Below are 16,652 nucleotides of genomic sequence, written 5' to 3' on the forward strand. Positions count from 1 at the left end.
AAAAAAAATTTAGTTAATATTTGCATCATTTATGATTTATTTTATCCATTTGCGACCCACTCGCAAATAATCAGAATTCATTTTTTATTACCCGACCCGCGGATTATCCGCAGCACATGTGGATATAGGAAAAGCAAAATAAGTTTGCTGCGTAAATCAGATGGACTCATTGAAAATGCAACAAATGAAAATGAAATCGAAACATGAAAATGACATCGAAAATGTTCTAAAGACAGTCTTCCTTCAGAAATACAGAGATATAAAAACACCCGCACCTCGTTTTGATTTTTAAACGTGCAGTACATGCTCATGTTTATTCAAGGAAGCCTTTTGGAAAATCCTTCAGTTTTGATATTGTGGTGAGCGCCACAAATAAATAAATGTATGGGAAACACATCCCAATTGGCTGCAAAAATCCTGATCGGAGCATCCCTAACAGTTTTACCTGCCATTAGGGAATGCATGAACTAAATAAAATGCATAGCTTGAATGCAATGGTTAATAATGCATAAATGCAAAAATAGCAATTCAATATAAATCAGAGATGACATATTTTGCTCTGCGCACTCTAGTTAGAGAGTAAACGTTTATGGTAATTGAGTTCAAGGCATACTGGTTATAATGGTGATGACAAGGCAGTGAATGAATGTGATTTTCTGCCTGCTGTTGAGGAAGGGAAGTTATTTTTCATGCAACATTATTCTTATGATTATGTTTATTTCTCCAGGATGGGCGGAGCGTTGTACAGCATCGACAGCATGCCTGATCTGAAGAAGAGGAAGACCATTCCTCTGGTCAGAGATCTGGTGAGAAACCAACAGCAAAAACTCTGAGACTTTGTGTTTATCTAATATTCAGTTAATCTGCATTGAACTTACATTGGGATGGACTGGTTGCTGACCGTTTCAGTAGAAATTGGTTGCAATTACAAATCACAATACACTACAAACTCAGAAGTGCAAAAATGTCACAGATTATGTAATAAATAGAGTAGGGCTGGGCGATATGGGCAAAAAATTATCACGATACATTTTTTCATCTCAGTCGATATCGGTAATTATCACAATAACTTTTTTCATATCAGTCGATATCGGTAATATCACAATACTTTTTTTCATATCAGTCGATATCGGTAATTATCGCGATACATTTTTTTCATATCAGTCGATATCGGTAATTATCACGATACATTTTTTCATATCAGTCGATATCGGTAATTATCACTATACATTTTTTTTCATATCAGTCAATTTCGGTAATTATCACTATACATTTTTTTCATATCAGTCGATATCGGTAATTATCACGAAACATTTTTTCATATCAGTCGATATCGGTAATTATCACGATCAATTTCAAAATGGTTTGTAAGTTTATTTCTTTCAAGTTTAAAGGCAGATTTTTGCTCCTAAGTGAAAGTTGTAGAAACCAGATCATTAAATGTGGTCTTAAACGACTCTTTATGGTCAGAACATGACAAACACTTCACGTTTTTGAATTCTTTACACTTTTCCAGTCATTTTTCCTTCCAGTCACCTTTATTTATATAGCGCTTTTAACAATACAGATTGTGTCAAAGCAACTTAACAGTATTAAATAGGAAAATAGTGTGTCAATAATGCAAAAAAACTAAATAAATAACTAAATAAATATCTTAATAGAGAAATAAATTTCTTAGTTTCTGCATGTTTTGAGTGATATTATTTCAGATCATGAAACAGGTTTGTGTTCCTGACTTTGATGACGTGTATCTTCAGCACAGTGCAGGCTGCAATATTAATATTACATTTTTTTGGCACTTATTTGACAGTAGTTTAAGTTGAGTTGACAGTAGTAGCTCGAGTTAGTAGCAGATGTAAATCTATGTTCATTATCAAAAACATATGTAACATCTGTTAAAATTGTAACAACCTCATTTTTATATGGTGAAATGTAATTATTCTGACATGATAACCACAGTTAAACCACACATATTGCACCTCAGTACCATGGTAAAAATGTAACTATGGTTTCTAGGTATTTGTATGAAAAACAGTAGTCTAAATACATGTAGTATAAATGCACAAAAGCTTAGCTTAATCACAAAAAATACTGTAATTATATTCTAATACTCCTTTAACACATTTAATACGTCTACATTAATAATATAATAAAATGATAAACATTATAATAAACATTTATCGAACTCTTGTTATCGTTTTATCGAGAAAAAATAAATCGCAATAATTATTGGTATCATTTTATCGCCCAGCCCTAGTATAGAGTAAAACAAGCACAGACACACTTTAGTAACTGAAAAGTATTCATTTATTATATTTATGAGAGTTTTATTAGGATAATACATTCTTAAAGCCTGTGCATTTTTTAATTGTCTGTTTGTGGCACATTAGTTTCTCTTTTATGATCATTTAAATGTGAATAACATAGTTTTTGTCTTGTTTGCTTTGCCTCTGCTGTCTGGACTCAGGCTATGGTAAGGATTTGTAGTATTTATTACATATTAAGGCACCATTCTTTTTGTAAATATTGCCGTTTATAAGTTCACATTTTTATAGAGTTTGTCCCAGAGGGAGATTTTTATTGCTCTTTCATAGACTTAATGGAGATCCCAGTTATGAAGTATCAACTTTGTCTCTGACGTTTCTGCTAAAATTCCTTTCGAGAAATAAAAACAGACACAAATGAGTCAATAATTGAGATCCAGTGAAGGTAAAGAGCTGTAAAATCATTGTGGAGCAGCTCAGATCATTTTATGAGAAATCTTTAAGTTCATGTTGAAATCGCAGACTTTGGTGTCTCTGAGACGTTGTTGAGATCTCTTCTGAAACTCTAGAGGAGACACGTGTGCGATGACTGGGTTCTTTTCTCATCTGAGAAGTCTCCACTTGCTCTCTATGTAGTGAGAAACAGCTGAGATATGAATGAGCTCTCATGTGTGATTTTTCAGTCTCTAGTGCAGAACTCTCGTAAGGCTGGCATCACGTCTGCTATGGCCTCTAGCACACTCAACAATGAGGAGCTGGTAAGTGATGGGTCTCTCTGGAACATTACATTTAACTTTAAATTATAAATGCATTTTTGTCACCCGTCTAAATTAAAGGTGCTACTGCGTGTGAAATCTAGCCAAAAATACATTGTATGAGTCAAAATGATCGATTTTTCTTTTATGCCAAAAATCATTAGGATATTAAGTAAATATCATGTTCCATGAAGATATTTTGTAAATTTCCTACCGTAAATATATCAAAACTTAATTTTTGATTAGTAATATGTATTGCTAAGAACTTCATTTGGACAACTTTAAAGATGATTTTCTCAATATTTAGATTTTTTTGCACCCTCAGATTCCAGATTTTCAAATAGTTGTATCTCGGTCAAATATTGTCCTATCATGTCCTAAACGTGTTTATTTCATAAAATTGACCCTTATGACTGGTTTTGTGGTCCAGGGTCACATATAGTCCTAAGTAACGCTGGTGTGTTTGTGCTGGTGTAGAAGAGTCACGTGTATAAGAAGACGCTGCAGGCTCTGATCTACCCCATCTCCTGCACCACACCGCACAACTTCGAGGTGTGGACGGCCACGACACCCACCTACTGCTACGAGTGTGAGGGTCTGCTGTGGGGCATCGCGCGTCAGGGCATGCGCTGCTCTGAGTGCGGCGTCAAATGCCACGATAAGTGCCAGGACCTGCTCAACGCCGACTGCCTGCAGAGTGAGACTTCAGTGCTTACAGTGTGTCAGTTAGGGCTGGGCGGTATATCGAGTTTGTACGATATATCGATATTTTCTTTATAAGCGATACGATATGAGGCAATACCGTTTATATCGATATACAGTAGTTTGATACGAGCGCATCTGAAAATATAGCGGAGGACACAGACTGAGCTGCTTCGGAGAAAGTGCATAATACAATTAGTTCTAAACATGTGATAAGCTTTATATTAAGGCCTTTAAAAACTGGTAAGACACAGTATAGTTTATAGTTTTGCATAGTTTAAGCGGCTCGGCCCGTCTTATGCTCTGACAGAAAGGCTGCGTGTGCCGCTGACAGAGACACTAGGCTACTCGCGCCGTTTAAGGTGCCGTTCACATGTCACGCCTAAAAACGCGTGGAAAACACTAGGGGCGATTTTTTCCAAAGCGTTCGGGAGCTTGCGCTCCGGAGGCGTCTGCCATTGCTAAGCAACCATGACCTGCACTCTCCATGAAGACGATAATAAATGGATTTGCAGCACTAAAAATCACTTGCAGTAGCTCTGCTACTAAATTTATTTAAAAATGGCTATCCCTGTACAGCTATGATCAGCTGTTCCTTCATCTTGGCTGAGCTTTCAATGTTGTTACGGGAAAGGATGAAGCTGATTGGTTGGTTCTTGTCACATGACCCGCGGTGCGCATTCTGAAAAGTTGAAATGTTTTTATTTCGATGTGGCACGGACGCGCCTGGAAAAAATGAGCGCGTCGCGACCGCGTCGCTTCCATTATGAGCGCGCCTGCTGCGCGTCTACATTTGAAATAACAAACTTGACCGCGCAAAAGACACGATATGTGAACGGCCCCTAATGTGTTTGAGAGTGCTGTCTTCCTGAATGCATAACTTACATTTCACAAGTATATTCTCCATCTGTAAATGTTAGAAAGTCATGGAAATATCAAAATTTTTCTGTCAGAAGTGCATGAGCCTTCTGCTTTGCGATTCTCCGCTAAACTTCACAGACAACAGTGAATGAGCGCCAAACAGACAGAGCTCAATTAAATATCAGCACAATAATTCTGACTAAAATATACATTTCGCTGAAATATTTGTAGTTGGACAGTAAATGTGACAATTAGAATTTTAAACCTACAAGTAAGCCTATTTTTATGATAGCAATGACTTTAAAGTGACTGTAATGGGGTAATCAAAAGAGCCTAACACAACTCTGTGCTTTTGTTCTCATTTATTTTCATTTTTAGTTTAGTGAATTTAACTTCTGCTTTAAAAGCCTTATTTTTGTTTTTAGATTGCAATGTTACAATGTTAGAATGAAATGTGATTTTAACCCTTTTTTGCACATAATATAAAGGCTTACATGGTTACAGTCGCTTTATTTGTTTTCATAGCCTATGTATTGTTTTGTTGGACAACATTGGGTGGTAAGTGAAATTTATATATATTAAATACAGATTTTTTTAATCCAAATACAAAAACGAAAATACCGAGATGTAGAAATGACATCCATAATTTTCTGAAGACAGTCGGTTTCCTTCATAAATACAGTGATATAAAAACACCCGCACTAGGTTTCGACTTTGACACGTGCAGTGCTCATGTTTATTCAACGAAGTCAAAGCCTTTTGGAAAATCTATTTGTGGCGGTCAGTTTTGATATTGTGGCGGGCCGCCACAAATAAATAAATGTATGGGAAACCCTGCTTGAACTCTTTAATTTGATCTGGGTGTCTGTCTTTAAAGTGTTTTGTTAGTTTGGTGTGTTTCCTCGTTTTGAGGTCGCCACGTCTCAGTGCTTTTATGAAGAGAGCACATCTGCGCACCTTTCGGATAGCGCATCAAGAACCGGGTTGACCGGGTACCACCGGTACTTAAAAAAACCTGGTACCGTAACGTTTTAATTTTTTAGTACCGACTTGGTACCGAAGTACCGGGTCTTTTGACAACACTACCGAGATGTATACCGTATATCGCAAATCGGCCAAAAAATACCGAGATATGAATCTTTGCCCATATCGCCCAGCCCTAGTGTCAGTGTGCAAGAACACAGTACTTATGGGATGGGGAGTAACTAACTGCAAGTATTAGTGCTACTTTTGATTTTGATACATTTCCTTTTTAATTATCTTTTATGTAACTTCTTGTTAGTAACTTGTAGTGTAGCTAACTGGTGGTAACAATAAGTAAAAACTATACATTTGTGAGCAAATGCAAAGTTTCTTGAGGAAAAGCAAAAAATTTGTGAATGAACGTGAAAGCATTGAGATATAATTTTTCCTCCCTGCTCATTTGTAGTGTAATTTATCTATTTATTTAAAAAAAAAAAATTTTTTTTAATGCAGTGTGACTTGAGTAAGTTATCGCTGAACTTCCGTGGAATTATATTTTAAGTACTTTTTTATTAAGATATTATGGCATTACAGTCTTTCTTGGTTTATTTTTCCTGCATAAACTAAATGCGATGGTGATTGGTGATGAGTGGAGAGATGCAGATGAAAATAAACAAAACAAAACAAACAAAAATAAAATAAGAAATAAATGTTATTTTAAAATGATTTTAAGTAGTAAATAAATAAAATAAATGTCATATGAAATTAATTTAAATAGTTATAGTTTTAAATAATAAACATGTTTAATGCATTCAGTAAGAGTTCAGTAATAAATTGAACATAGAGTGTATTGTTTAGTCATTAATCATTAAAATAATTATCAAAATCAATATAATAAATATAAATAAATACAATATGAAATAAATTTAAAATAATTCTTGTTTTAAATAATAAATAATAATAAACATGTTTTATTTTTAAAAAGCATTCAATAAGAGTTCAGTAAAAAACTGAACAGAGTATTTTGTTTAGTCATTAAAATAATTATAAATAATAAATATAATAAATATCAATACATATAATATGAAATCAATTTAAATATTGTTGTAAATAATAAACGTTTTATTTTGAAATGCATTCAATAAGAATTCAGTAATAAACTGAACATAGAGTACATTGTTTAGTCATTAAAATAATAATAAATAATAAATAAATATAATAAATACAATATGAAATAAATTTAAATAATTATTGTTTTAAATAATAAACATAAAATAATTTTATTGTTTTAAATAATAAAAATAAATGCATTCAATAAGAATTCAGTAATAAACTGAACATAGAGTATATTGAGTAAATGCAAGCATTAAATGTCACACAGTGTGTTAATATGTGTCCCTGGAGCACAAAAGCAGTCTTAAGTCGCTGGGGTATATTTTCAGCTTTCAGATGGTCACATATTAGATTTTAGATGTCTTAGACTTAAACATGATATAAGTTGTGCTTGTGGAAGAAGCTTTGTGCATGACTGATGTTGTGGATGTGATGGTCAGGAGCTGCTGAGAAGAGCTCGAAACACGGCGCTGAAGACCGAACGCAGAACATCATCATGGTTCTGAAGGACCGCATGAAGATCCGCGAGCGCAACAAACCCGAGATCTTCGAGCTGATCCAGGAAGTGTTTGACGTTCCCAAAGCGAGCCACGGGACGCAGATGAAACAAATCAAGCAGAGCGTTCTGGACGGGACGTCGAAGTGGTCGGCCAAAATCAGCATCACATGTGAGCTCAGAAGTACAGTTATCAGTGATTTCAAAATATGTTCACATCGACTCTAAAGACATTATTTTCTCTGTGTCAGTGGATTGTGCTCAGGGTCTGCAGGCGAAGGATAAGACGGGTTCGAGTGACCCGTACGTCACGGTACAGGTGGGCAAAACCAAGAAGAGAACCAAGACCATCTACGGCAATCTCAATCCCATCTGGGACGAGAGCTTTCACTTGTGAGTGCATGAATGGGAATGCCACATGTTCAACTTGAAGCAAAATATGCAATCAAAATTAATCCGTTTAGTTTCTTTTTTCTTTTTCGGTTTTTTTAAAACTTATTTTTAATGATCCGACTCTTTCTTAAAAAGCATACATTGTTTATATGAGGTACATAAAGATTTCGTTTTACTTATATGTACACAAGAAAAATATTATTTTATTCCAAAAATAAATGTTATTTATAACAAGAAAGAAAAAACACAAAAATAACAAAAAATACATAAAACAAAACTTTCTTAAAGGGATAGTTCACGCAAAAATGAAAATTACCCCAAAATTTACTCACCCTCAAGCCAACCTAGGTGTATATGACTTTCTTCTTTCAGACGAATACAATCGGAGTTGTATTAAAAATTGTCCTGGCTCTTCCAAGGTCTCTAATGGCAGTGAATGGGGGCTATTTTTCAATAGTCCAATAGAAGTCCAATAAAGCACATCCATCCATCATAAAAAGTGCTCCACACGGCTCCAGGGGGGTGAATAAAGGCCTCCTGAAGCGAATCGATGCGTTTATGTGAGAAAAATACCCATATTTTACACTTAATAATATAATATTATGTATTATTTTTTATATTTTCATTTTTTTGTTCATTTTTTATTATTTTTTATTATAAAGTTTTAGTAATTTAGTTGTGTTGTCATTTTTATTTTATTTTTTGTAAATATGTCTATATCGTTTTTATTAAGTTTCAGTTTTTAGTTTTAGTTTATTAAGATTTAGTTATTTTAGTACCTCAACTTGAACCAAATGAAAATGAGAAAATTTGCCATGGCAGCTAACTGAAATAAATATTTAATTTATTTCAGGTAAAGTTTATTTTATATCAAGCAGGGTCATTTTAGTATCATTGAGATACTATTATAGTTTTTGTTAATATTCTGAATTAGATTTTTAATTTTTGTATTTTCATTTTATTTTAGTTACATTTTTGTAATTTTTTTGTCTTTTTTGTTTTTGTAATTTTTGTTGGTTTTGGGGGATTTTTAATATGTCTATATTTTTTAGTTTTAGTTATTTATTAGTTCAACTAAATGAAAATGAGAAATGTTGCCTCGGCAACTAGCTAAAATAAGTTTTTATTTATTATTTTTTTTTTCAGTTAAAGTTTATTTTGTTTCAAGCAATAAATATGTTTTGTTTTTTTTATAGTTTTATTTTTAGTCAACGATGTTAACCCAGGTTTTGTCTCTGGTGTGCAGTGAGTGTCATAACTCTTCCGACCGGATAAAGGTGCGAGTCTGGGATGAGGATGATGATATCAAGTCTCGCGTGAAGCAGCGGTTCAAGCGGGAGTCTGATGACTTCCTGGGACAGACTATCATTGAAGTGCGAACGCTGAGTGGAGAAATGGACGTCTGGTACAACCTCGGTGTGTCAGAGTCATTGCATGGTTATTTTAGCAGCATCTCTATTAGGGCTGTCCAAATGGCTGAAAAACTAAATTCGAATTTTTTACTTAAATATTATCAAAATTCGAATTATATTCGAATTTAAAATGCATAATTTCAGTTAGGGTGAAGAAAAGCTTTTGGCTTCTCTCCTGAGGCCACAAGAGGGCGCATCGAGCAAAATATTACGTTATAGCACGTTTATTCAAAGCATAAGATAACATGACTATCTGTGAAAAAAGTGCATAATGTTTAAAATAATGTTTATAAACCAATTATAATTAAGTTGCTTAAACAACTATAAACAAAACAACATCATGTATGTATGCATAGTTTAATACAAAGGGACGAAAGCCAATCATACAGAGTACATTGTTCATTTAAAAACACGAGTTGAAGTGGGATGGGAAAAAACCCCGCCATAAAGTCTCGAGATATGTTTTTTTCAAAGTTGAACTTGCATTAATTTTACATGGCTTTCTAAACATGCGGCTCTTTTGTGCGACACGCGAGTGCAACTGTGATAGATGTCCCTCTAGAAAATGCATGAATTATGCGTTCTGTGTGAACGGCTTGGTTTCAGTTTTGACGTAAACAAGATCTTTTAAAACATTAAAATGCAACGACACTTACATCGTCATCGCGTCTCGTGCGCCACTGTTTAAGGCTGCCTTCTTAACGCACACCTAAAATTCGTTGCATTCGAATGTGGATTTTTATTTTAAATTCGACGAATGTTCGAAATTCGAAAAAATTTTGACAGCCCTAATCTCCATGAATATGATCTTGGAGGAATTATTAGACTCTCTCTTCCTCTCTGAACAGACAAGCGCACGGATAAGTCGGCCGTTTCCGGAGCGATCCGCATGCACATCAGTGTTGAGATCAAAGGAGAGGAGACCGTGTCTCCGTACCACGTTCAGTACACCTGCCTGCATGAGGTACATGCAAAAATTACACTTATTAAAAATTATATTTAGATATAGTGCATGCTTTTGATGCATCAACCCAGCTAACAGGGAACGGTCTCACAACTTTCACTAAGGTTTTTTAAAAGTTACACTGCAAAAAATGCTTTTCTAGTTTAGATTTTTTGTCTTGTTTCCAGCCAAAATATCTAAAAATTCAGAAAAAACAAGTCAAAATTAAGTGAGTTTTTCCTTGAAACAAGCAAAATAATCTGCCAATGGGGTAAGCAAAATAATCTTGATATCTGTTTGAAATAAGATTATTTTGCTTACCCCATTGGCTGATTATTTTGCTTGTTTTAAGCAAAAACTCACTTAATTTTGACTTGTTTTTTCTGAAAACAAGACAATAATTTTTACTTGTCTAGAAAATCCTTCTTGATTTAAGAACTTTTAGATATTTTGGCTGGAAACAAGACAAAAGATCTAAGCTAGAAAAGCATTTTTTGCAGTGTATATAAATGTTAGGACAAAACATTCTTAAAGTAATGTTTATGGAACATTCTTACAACTTTTATTAATTTGATTTACGTTTTCAAAACGTTGAGAGAAATCGTTCTGAGATCAGCATTCTCAGAACGTCCTTATGATGTTATTTGTACTTGAACATTCTAAGAAAAATTTTTTGTTTCCTTCAAATCATAACCACAAACAAGGAAACTTTTTAACATTCTTAGAATTTTTAAAATTAACATTCAAGCAGCGTTATATTTTGTAAAAAAAAAATACAGTTAGTAGAAGGTTGTAAGAAACATTTTTGTAACCTTTAAATAACATTACAATCAACTGGACATTTCAATGTTTTAGAAACATTTAAAAACAATTTTCCCACGATGTTTTTATAACCTAAATTGGTTACCTGGAGAGTAGTCTTTCACAATCCACTGAAATGGTACGAAACACACTTTACACCATCCAGTCAATTCGTGATGGTTCAAATCAAATATTGCCCTATTTTTTTGTTTAATATTTAGTTACACTCATAAATATTAGTAAAATAGCTTGTGAAGGCTGTTTCATGAAGTGATTTTATGATGTGAGTGTTTTATTGGTTGTTTGATTTATATTTTTGCTGCATCACTCTCATTAGCTCCGCCCACTTTGAAATCTCATTGGTTCAAAATGACAATCTATATATTGTATATTAAAAATCTTATACATTCTAATTGTCTGTGATTTTTGTCACTTTGCACAGAATATTCCTCACTTTCATTGAGGGTAGACGTTATGCTGTAAACCAGTGTTATTTTAGTATTAATTATAAACTATTATAGTTTTTATTAAAATTAATAAGCTTTTATTTTTAATTTAATTTATAGTCATTTGTGCTTTTGTCATTTGTATTAGTTGTTGTTCTTTTTAAATATTTTTATTTATTTATTTATTTAGTTTTTATTTATTTACAATTTTGGTGTTTCAACATACAGTTTTTTTCAGTTGCTAACAAGCGTTTACCAATACTTAAAGTACTTTTTCTAAACTCTTAACACAGCAACACACCTACATCACACAATTAGCCAAATAGTTAATTTTATGACCAAAACCGCATTTTGTTAAATAAATACAAACTCTACATTTCAAAATGCTGAATACCTTTTTCTACATATACTAACTCTATCAAAACACAGCAAACCCGATTCAAAATCGAGTCATTCGGTCAAAACATTAGCACTACTTTTCTATCCAACAGAAACGCAGTCCAGCACACTCCCTTTTTCTGATCCAACTACTCCTCTCCCTCCTACCACTATTCCTCTCCCTTTCCCAGGCATTAACTTTGTGTTGTTCTGCATCCACAAAACCAATTCAAAGAGGTCTTTTTTACTCTTTGTTCACACCTGACTATTCCTCCAACTGAGACTGGAATCAGCTATTTCTATGATCTGCTATTTAAAAATGCTTATCAGTTGTTACAATATTTTATATATATATAGAGATTTTTTTCAATACTTTGGAGCTGCTGCTGTTGTTGCAGAAGTAGAGGCTTTACACTATATTTAAGGTTTGGAACATTAGGTCTTAATTTCTGACATGCTGTGTTTAAGCATTTGTAAAAAAAGATAAGAAAGATCCATGATTTTGGTATGGGGTAAGCTTGTGTGAAAAGAAAATTAACACATTTTAGAAACGTGTTAATTGACTGAATATTGTGTGAAAACAACATGAATTGTGTTAATGGTATGGTCACAACAGACGGATGTTGTGCTAATTGTGCTAATAGAGTTTTGAAAATGTGACTACAGATTGGACAAAGGCATGTTAGCAATTGGAAAAAAACTGTAAACTTATTTCAGTTATTTGCCAAGGCAACATTTTTATTTTTAATTTTCTAAGTTTTTCATCTAATATTTATATTTTATTTTATTTCAGCTTTGTTTTTTTTAAGTTTTATTTTTAGTCAACAACAAAAGCCCTTCTAATTAAATTTAATTATCTAAATAAAGCTTTTATTTTTAGATTTTTAATTTTAATTTTAGTTAATTAAAATTTTTATTATGTGCTTTTGTCATTTTTCTTTTTTTTAATGTTGCCAAGGCAACATTTCTATTTATTTCATCTGATATTTATATTTGATTTTATTTCAGCTTTATTTCAATTTCAATTCTAGTTCTAGTTAATGATAATAACCCTGCTGGAAACTCATCGCTCACACCTGGTTAGGACGTGATGTAAAACTAAATCAGTGTAAAGAGCTTCATCTTCTGGATAACTGAGTCTTCTATCCATGTTGCTTTGCAGCACATCTTCCACTACACCACAGAGAAGCAGAACAGCGGCGTGGTGAAGATCCCAGATGCTAAAGGCGATGACGCCTGGAAAGTGTACTTCGATGAGACGGCGCAGGAGATCGTGGACGAGTTCGCCATGAGATACGGAGTGGAATCGATCTATCAGGCCATGACGTAAGCAGAGAACGAACGAACAAACAACTGAATGCATGAAAGAGTTCGTCTTTCCAGCATATGATCAGTTAACCAACTAAAAGTTAATTGTCAAAAGTTGTTGTCCTGTGGGGCCCCTAATGGTAAATAGGGCTGGATGATATGGCCAAAATTTATATCACGATATATTTCTTAATTTCGGTCGATGCGATATAATTCCGATATCGATATGAACACTATTTATCTGAAATAGAAATCTTTTGTAACATTATAAATGCCTTAATCATCACTTTTGATCAATTTTAAGCATCCTTGCTAAATAAAAGTATTAATTTCTATCATTTCATTGAAACAAATGTGCTTCCGCCAGAAAAAAGGGTATGAAAAGTGCTCCGAGTCGCTGCAGAAAACAAAAAAATTGAACAACAACAAAAACTGGAAATGTTGCTGAGACGGGCTTATTGAAAATGCAAACTCATTCTCTGCCAGGAGGAGGCGCTTTTAGAGCGATAAAACTAGCGGTTTCCCCAGTAACGGCTGTAATCAAATCAGCTCCGCTCATGAACGCTACTTTATCAGATAAAATGAAAATGTCATCGAAACTTTTCTGAAGACAGTCAATTCCCTTCAGAGATACACAGCTCCGCTCATGAACGCTACTTTATCAGATAAAATAAAAATGCCATCAAAACCTTTCTGAAGACAGTCGCTTCCCTTCAGAGATACATTCATATAAAACACCCGCGCCGCGTTATGATTTTGAAACGTTTTTTTCTTATGAAGACATAAATGTTATGAAGACAATTATTTAAGACGTCATTTAATTTTTCTTACAATAAAGTGAAGACGAATCATTTTCAAGTCATGCTGTAGAAAGTGGCCAAATTATGTCACTTCCTTTGTCACAATTTTAAGGAACATTGTAGTATTTTTTTGTAAAATGATTAAAATTATAAAAGTTTTTGTACTATAATTAATTAATTATCAGATCATATCAAAATCATGACATTTGTTGTATGATTTTAATGGTGTATATTTAATATTAGGTTAGTCATATGATTGATAATAGTTTGAATATAGTTCAGACAACATCAAACATGGGTTATAAAAATGTTCCTTATTTGTGGTGTGACAATGAAAATCCAATACATCCATTATTGAATTTAATAGTCAGTTCTAATTCCAATCAAACCAATTTGTGATGCATTGCAAAATTTAGCAAAAAATCATACTCAAATAAAATTTTTGTTTTCTTTTATTTATTTAGAATATTTATACTTCTATCATTTTGCTGTTTTTTATTTACAGGGTTATTATAGTTAACTAAAACTGAAACTAAAGCTAAAACCCTAAAAAAATGTTTTCATTTAAAATTAAAATAACAATATTTTAATTACTATAATTAAAATAAATATAAAATAAAATATAAAAAGCATTTTTTTTTTACATTTCTGGTTGTAAAGGCAGCATTTCTCATTTTAATTGAAGATATATTTAAGATATATTGAAATAACTACTAAAAATGACAAACACAAAATTACAAAAAATTTTAATTAAAATGAAAATGGAAAATATAAAAATAAAAACTGGTTCAAAATATTAATAAAAACTATAACAGTATCTCACTGGTACTAAATTAACACTGGTTATCTACAGACCAGTGAGAGTTTAGTGTTAGTATTTAATTTACAGTAATGCTGGAGATCAGTTTCTACAATCATCTGTTCTGTCCTCTGAGTTTCTCTGGTGTTAATGAGCGTCAGTGAGTTGTTCATCGACACGTGTAGCGTGGCCCACGCGTGTAGTCCGAGCGCACTGCTGGAAACACCTCATTAGCTTTCAGCCACCAAAGATGAGGACGTCCATAATAATGAGGTAGTGATTCATGTTGTGATCAGCGGTCAGATCACCCTGAGTCTCAGGAGACGCTGAGCTCAGTGTGTGTCGTGAGTAATAAAGAGAAAGAGCAGACAGTGCTGGAACGGGAAAACTCAAGCCTTGTTTAATCAATATTCCTCATCAGCTGGATGCTATCAAGACTTGTCTTTAAAATGATGATAAATTTGATATATATTTAGCTGACCGTGACACTATTTTAAACATTACAGTTAAGTAGATGATGCATAAAATGTAAAGCATCAATGAGATGCGATCGATTATGAAAACTAGAGATGTGAGTTTAACATTTTCAAATTTCATTAGAAGTCTTTGTCTTTTAAGCGACAGGGTCAAGAAATATAAAGTATGGTTTTAATTTGAGTTTGTAGCATCTCTGATTTCTGGCAGAATTACTGTAATGTGATGTCGTTCCTTACTTGGGTTGAAAATTACTTATATTGCGGAAAATATTTTGTTTGAAAATTACTTGTATTGCAGTAAAGATTTTGTTTGAAAATGACTTGTAATGCAGAAAAACTTTTGGTTGAAAATTACTTGTATTGCAGAAAACTTTTTGTTTGAAAATTACTTGTATTTGGTTGAAAATTACTTGAATTGCAGAGAAGATTTTGATTGAAAATTACTTGTATTGCAGAAAAGATTTTGGTTTTATTGCAGAAAAGATTTTGGTTGAAAATTACTTGTATTGTAGAAAAGATTTTGGTTGAAAATTACTTGTATTGCAGAAAAGATTTTGGTTTTATTGCAAAAATCATTTTGTTTGAAAATTACTTATATTGCAGAAAAGATTTTGGGTTTATTGCAAAAAAGATTTTGTTTGAAAATTACTTGTATTGCAGAAAAGATTTTGGTTTTATTGCACTTGTATTTGGTTGAAAATTACTTGAATTGCAGAGAAGATTTTGATTGAAAATTACTTGTATTGCAGAAAAGATTTTGGTTTTATTGCAAAAAAGATTTTGTTTGAAAATTACTTGTATTGCAGAAAAGATTTTGGTTTTATTGCAGAAAAGATTTTAGTTGAAAATTACTTGTATTGTAGAAACGATTTTGGTTGAAAATTACTTGTATTTGGTTGAAAATTACTTGAATTGCAGAGAAGATTTTGATTGAAAATTACTTGTATTGTAGAAAAGATTTTGGTTGAAAATTACTTGTATCGCAGAGAAGATTTTGATTGAAAATGACTTGTATTGCAGAAAAGATTTTGGTTGAAATTACTTGTATTGCAAAAAAAAACATTTTGTTTGAAAATTACTTGTATTGCAGAAAATATTTTGGCTTTATTGCAGAAAAGATTTTGGTTGAAAATTACTTGTATTGCAGAAAATATTTAGGTTTTATTGTGGAAAATATTTGGGTTGAAAATTACTTGTATTGCAGAAAATATTTTGGTTTTATTGTGGAAAATATTTGGGTTGAAAATATCAGATGTCAGTAACCTTGTTCGTGTTTGTGTTCAGGCATTTTGCGTGTCTGTCATCGAAGTACATGTGTCCCGGTGTTCCTGCGGTCATGAGCACGCTGCTGGCCAACATCAACGCTTACTACGCTCACACCACACAGTCCTCCAACAATGTCTCTGCCTCCGACCGCTTCGCTGCATCCAACTTTGGGGTCAGTTCAGATTTCAACCACAAAATGACTTGCAAAAGTACTACTAGCATAGTAGATTTCAGACACCTTGTTGTTGTGTTGTTGAGTTACACTAATGTTTGGGGTCAGTAAGATTTTTGTTTGTTTTTTTAAATAAGTTCATACTTTTATTCATCAGTGATGCATTAAATTGATCAAAAGTGACAGTAAAGACATTTATAATGTTACAAAAGATTTCTATTTCAAATAAATGCTGTTCTTTTAAACTTTCTATTCATCAAAGAAACCTGAAAAATAAAATGTATCACCGTTTCCACAAAAATAT

General features: G+C 32.9%; 1 protein-coding gene across 1 annotated transcript in view; it reads left to right on the top strand.

Annotated features, from left to right (window-relative positions):
- Positions 1-16,652, top strand: part of LOC107724981 (protein unc-13 homolog A) — a 54,822-nt gene that overhangs the window by 10,270 nt on the left and 27,900 nt on the right. The window contains exons 5-14 of the mRNA XM_016534093.1: positions 728-806; positions 2,468-2,473; positions 2,948-3,022; positions 3,497-3,716; positions 7,099-7,326; positions 7,406-7,547; positions 8,794-8,963; positions 9,808-9,923; positions 12,690-12,853; positions 16,195-16,348. Of these exons, the coding sequence (XP_016389579.1) occupies positions 728-806; positions 2,468-2,473; positions 2,948-3,022; positions 3,497-3,716; positions 7,099-7,326; positions 7,406-7,547; positions 8,794-8,963; positions 9,808-9,923; positions 12,690-12,853; positions 16,195-16,348 (1,354 nt within the window). The remainder of the gene's footprint in view (positions 1-727; positions 807-2,467; positions 2,474-2,947; positions 3,023-3,496; positions 3,717-7,098; positions 7,327-7,405; positions 7,548-8,793; positions 8,964-9,807; positions 9,924-12,689; positions 12,854-16,194; positions 16,349-16,652) is intronic.

The sequence above is a fragment of the Sinocyclocheilus rhinocerous genome, unplaced genomic scaffold, assembly GCF_001515625.1.
Source record: "Sinocyclocheilus rhinocerous isolate Xijiao unplaced genomic scaffold, SAMN03320098_v1.1 scaffold2019, whole genome shotgun sequence".
NCBI classification, from domain to species: domain Eukaryota; kingdom Metazoa; phylum Chordata; class Actinopteri; order Cypriniformes; family Cyprinidae; genus Sinocyclocheilus; species Sinocyclocheilus rhinocerous.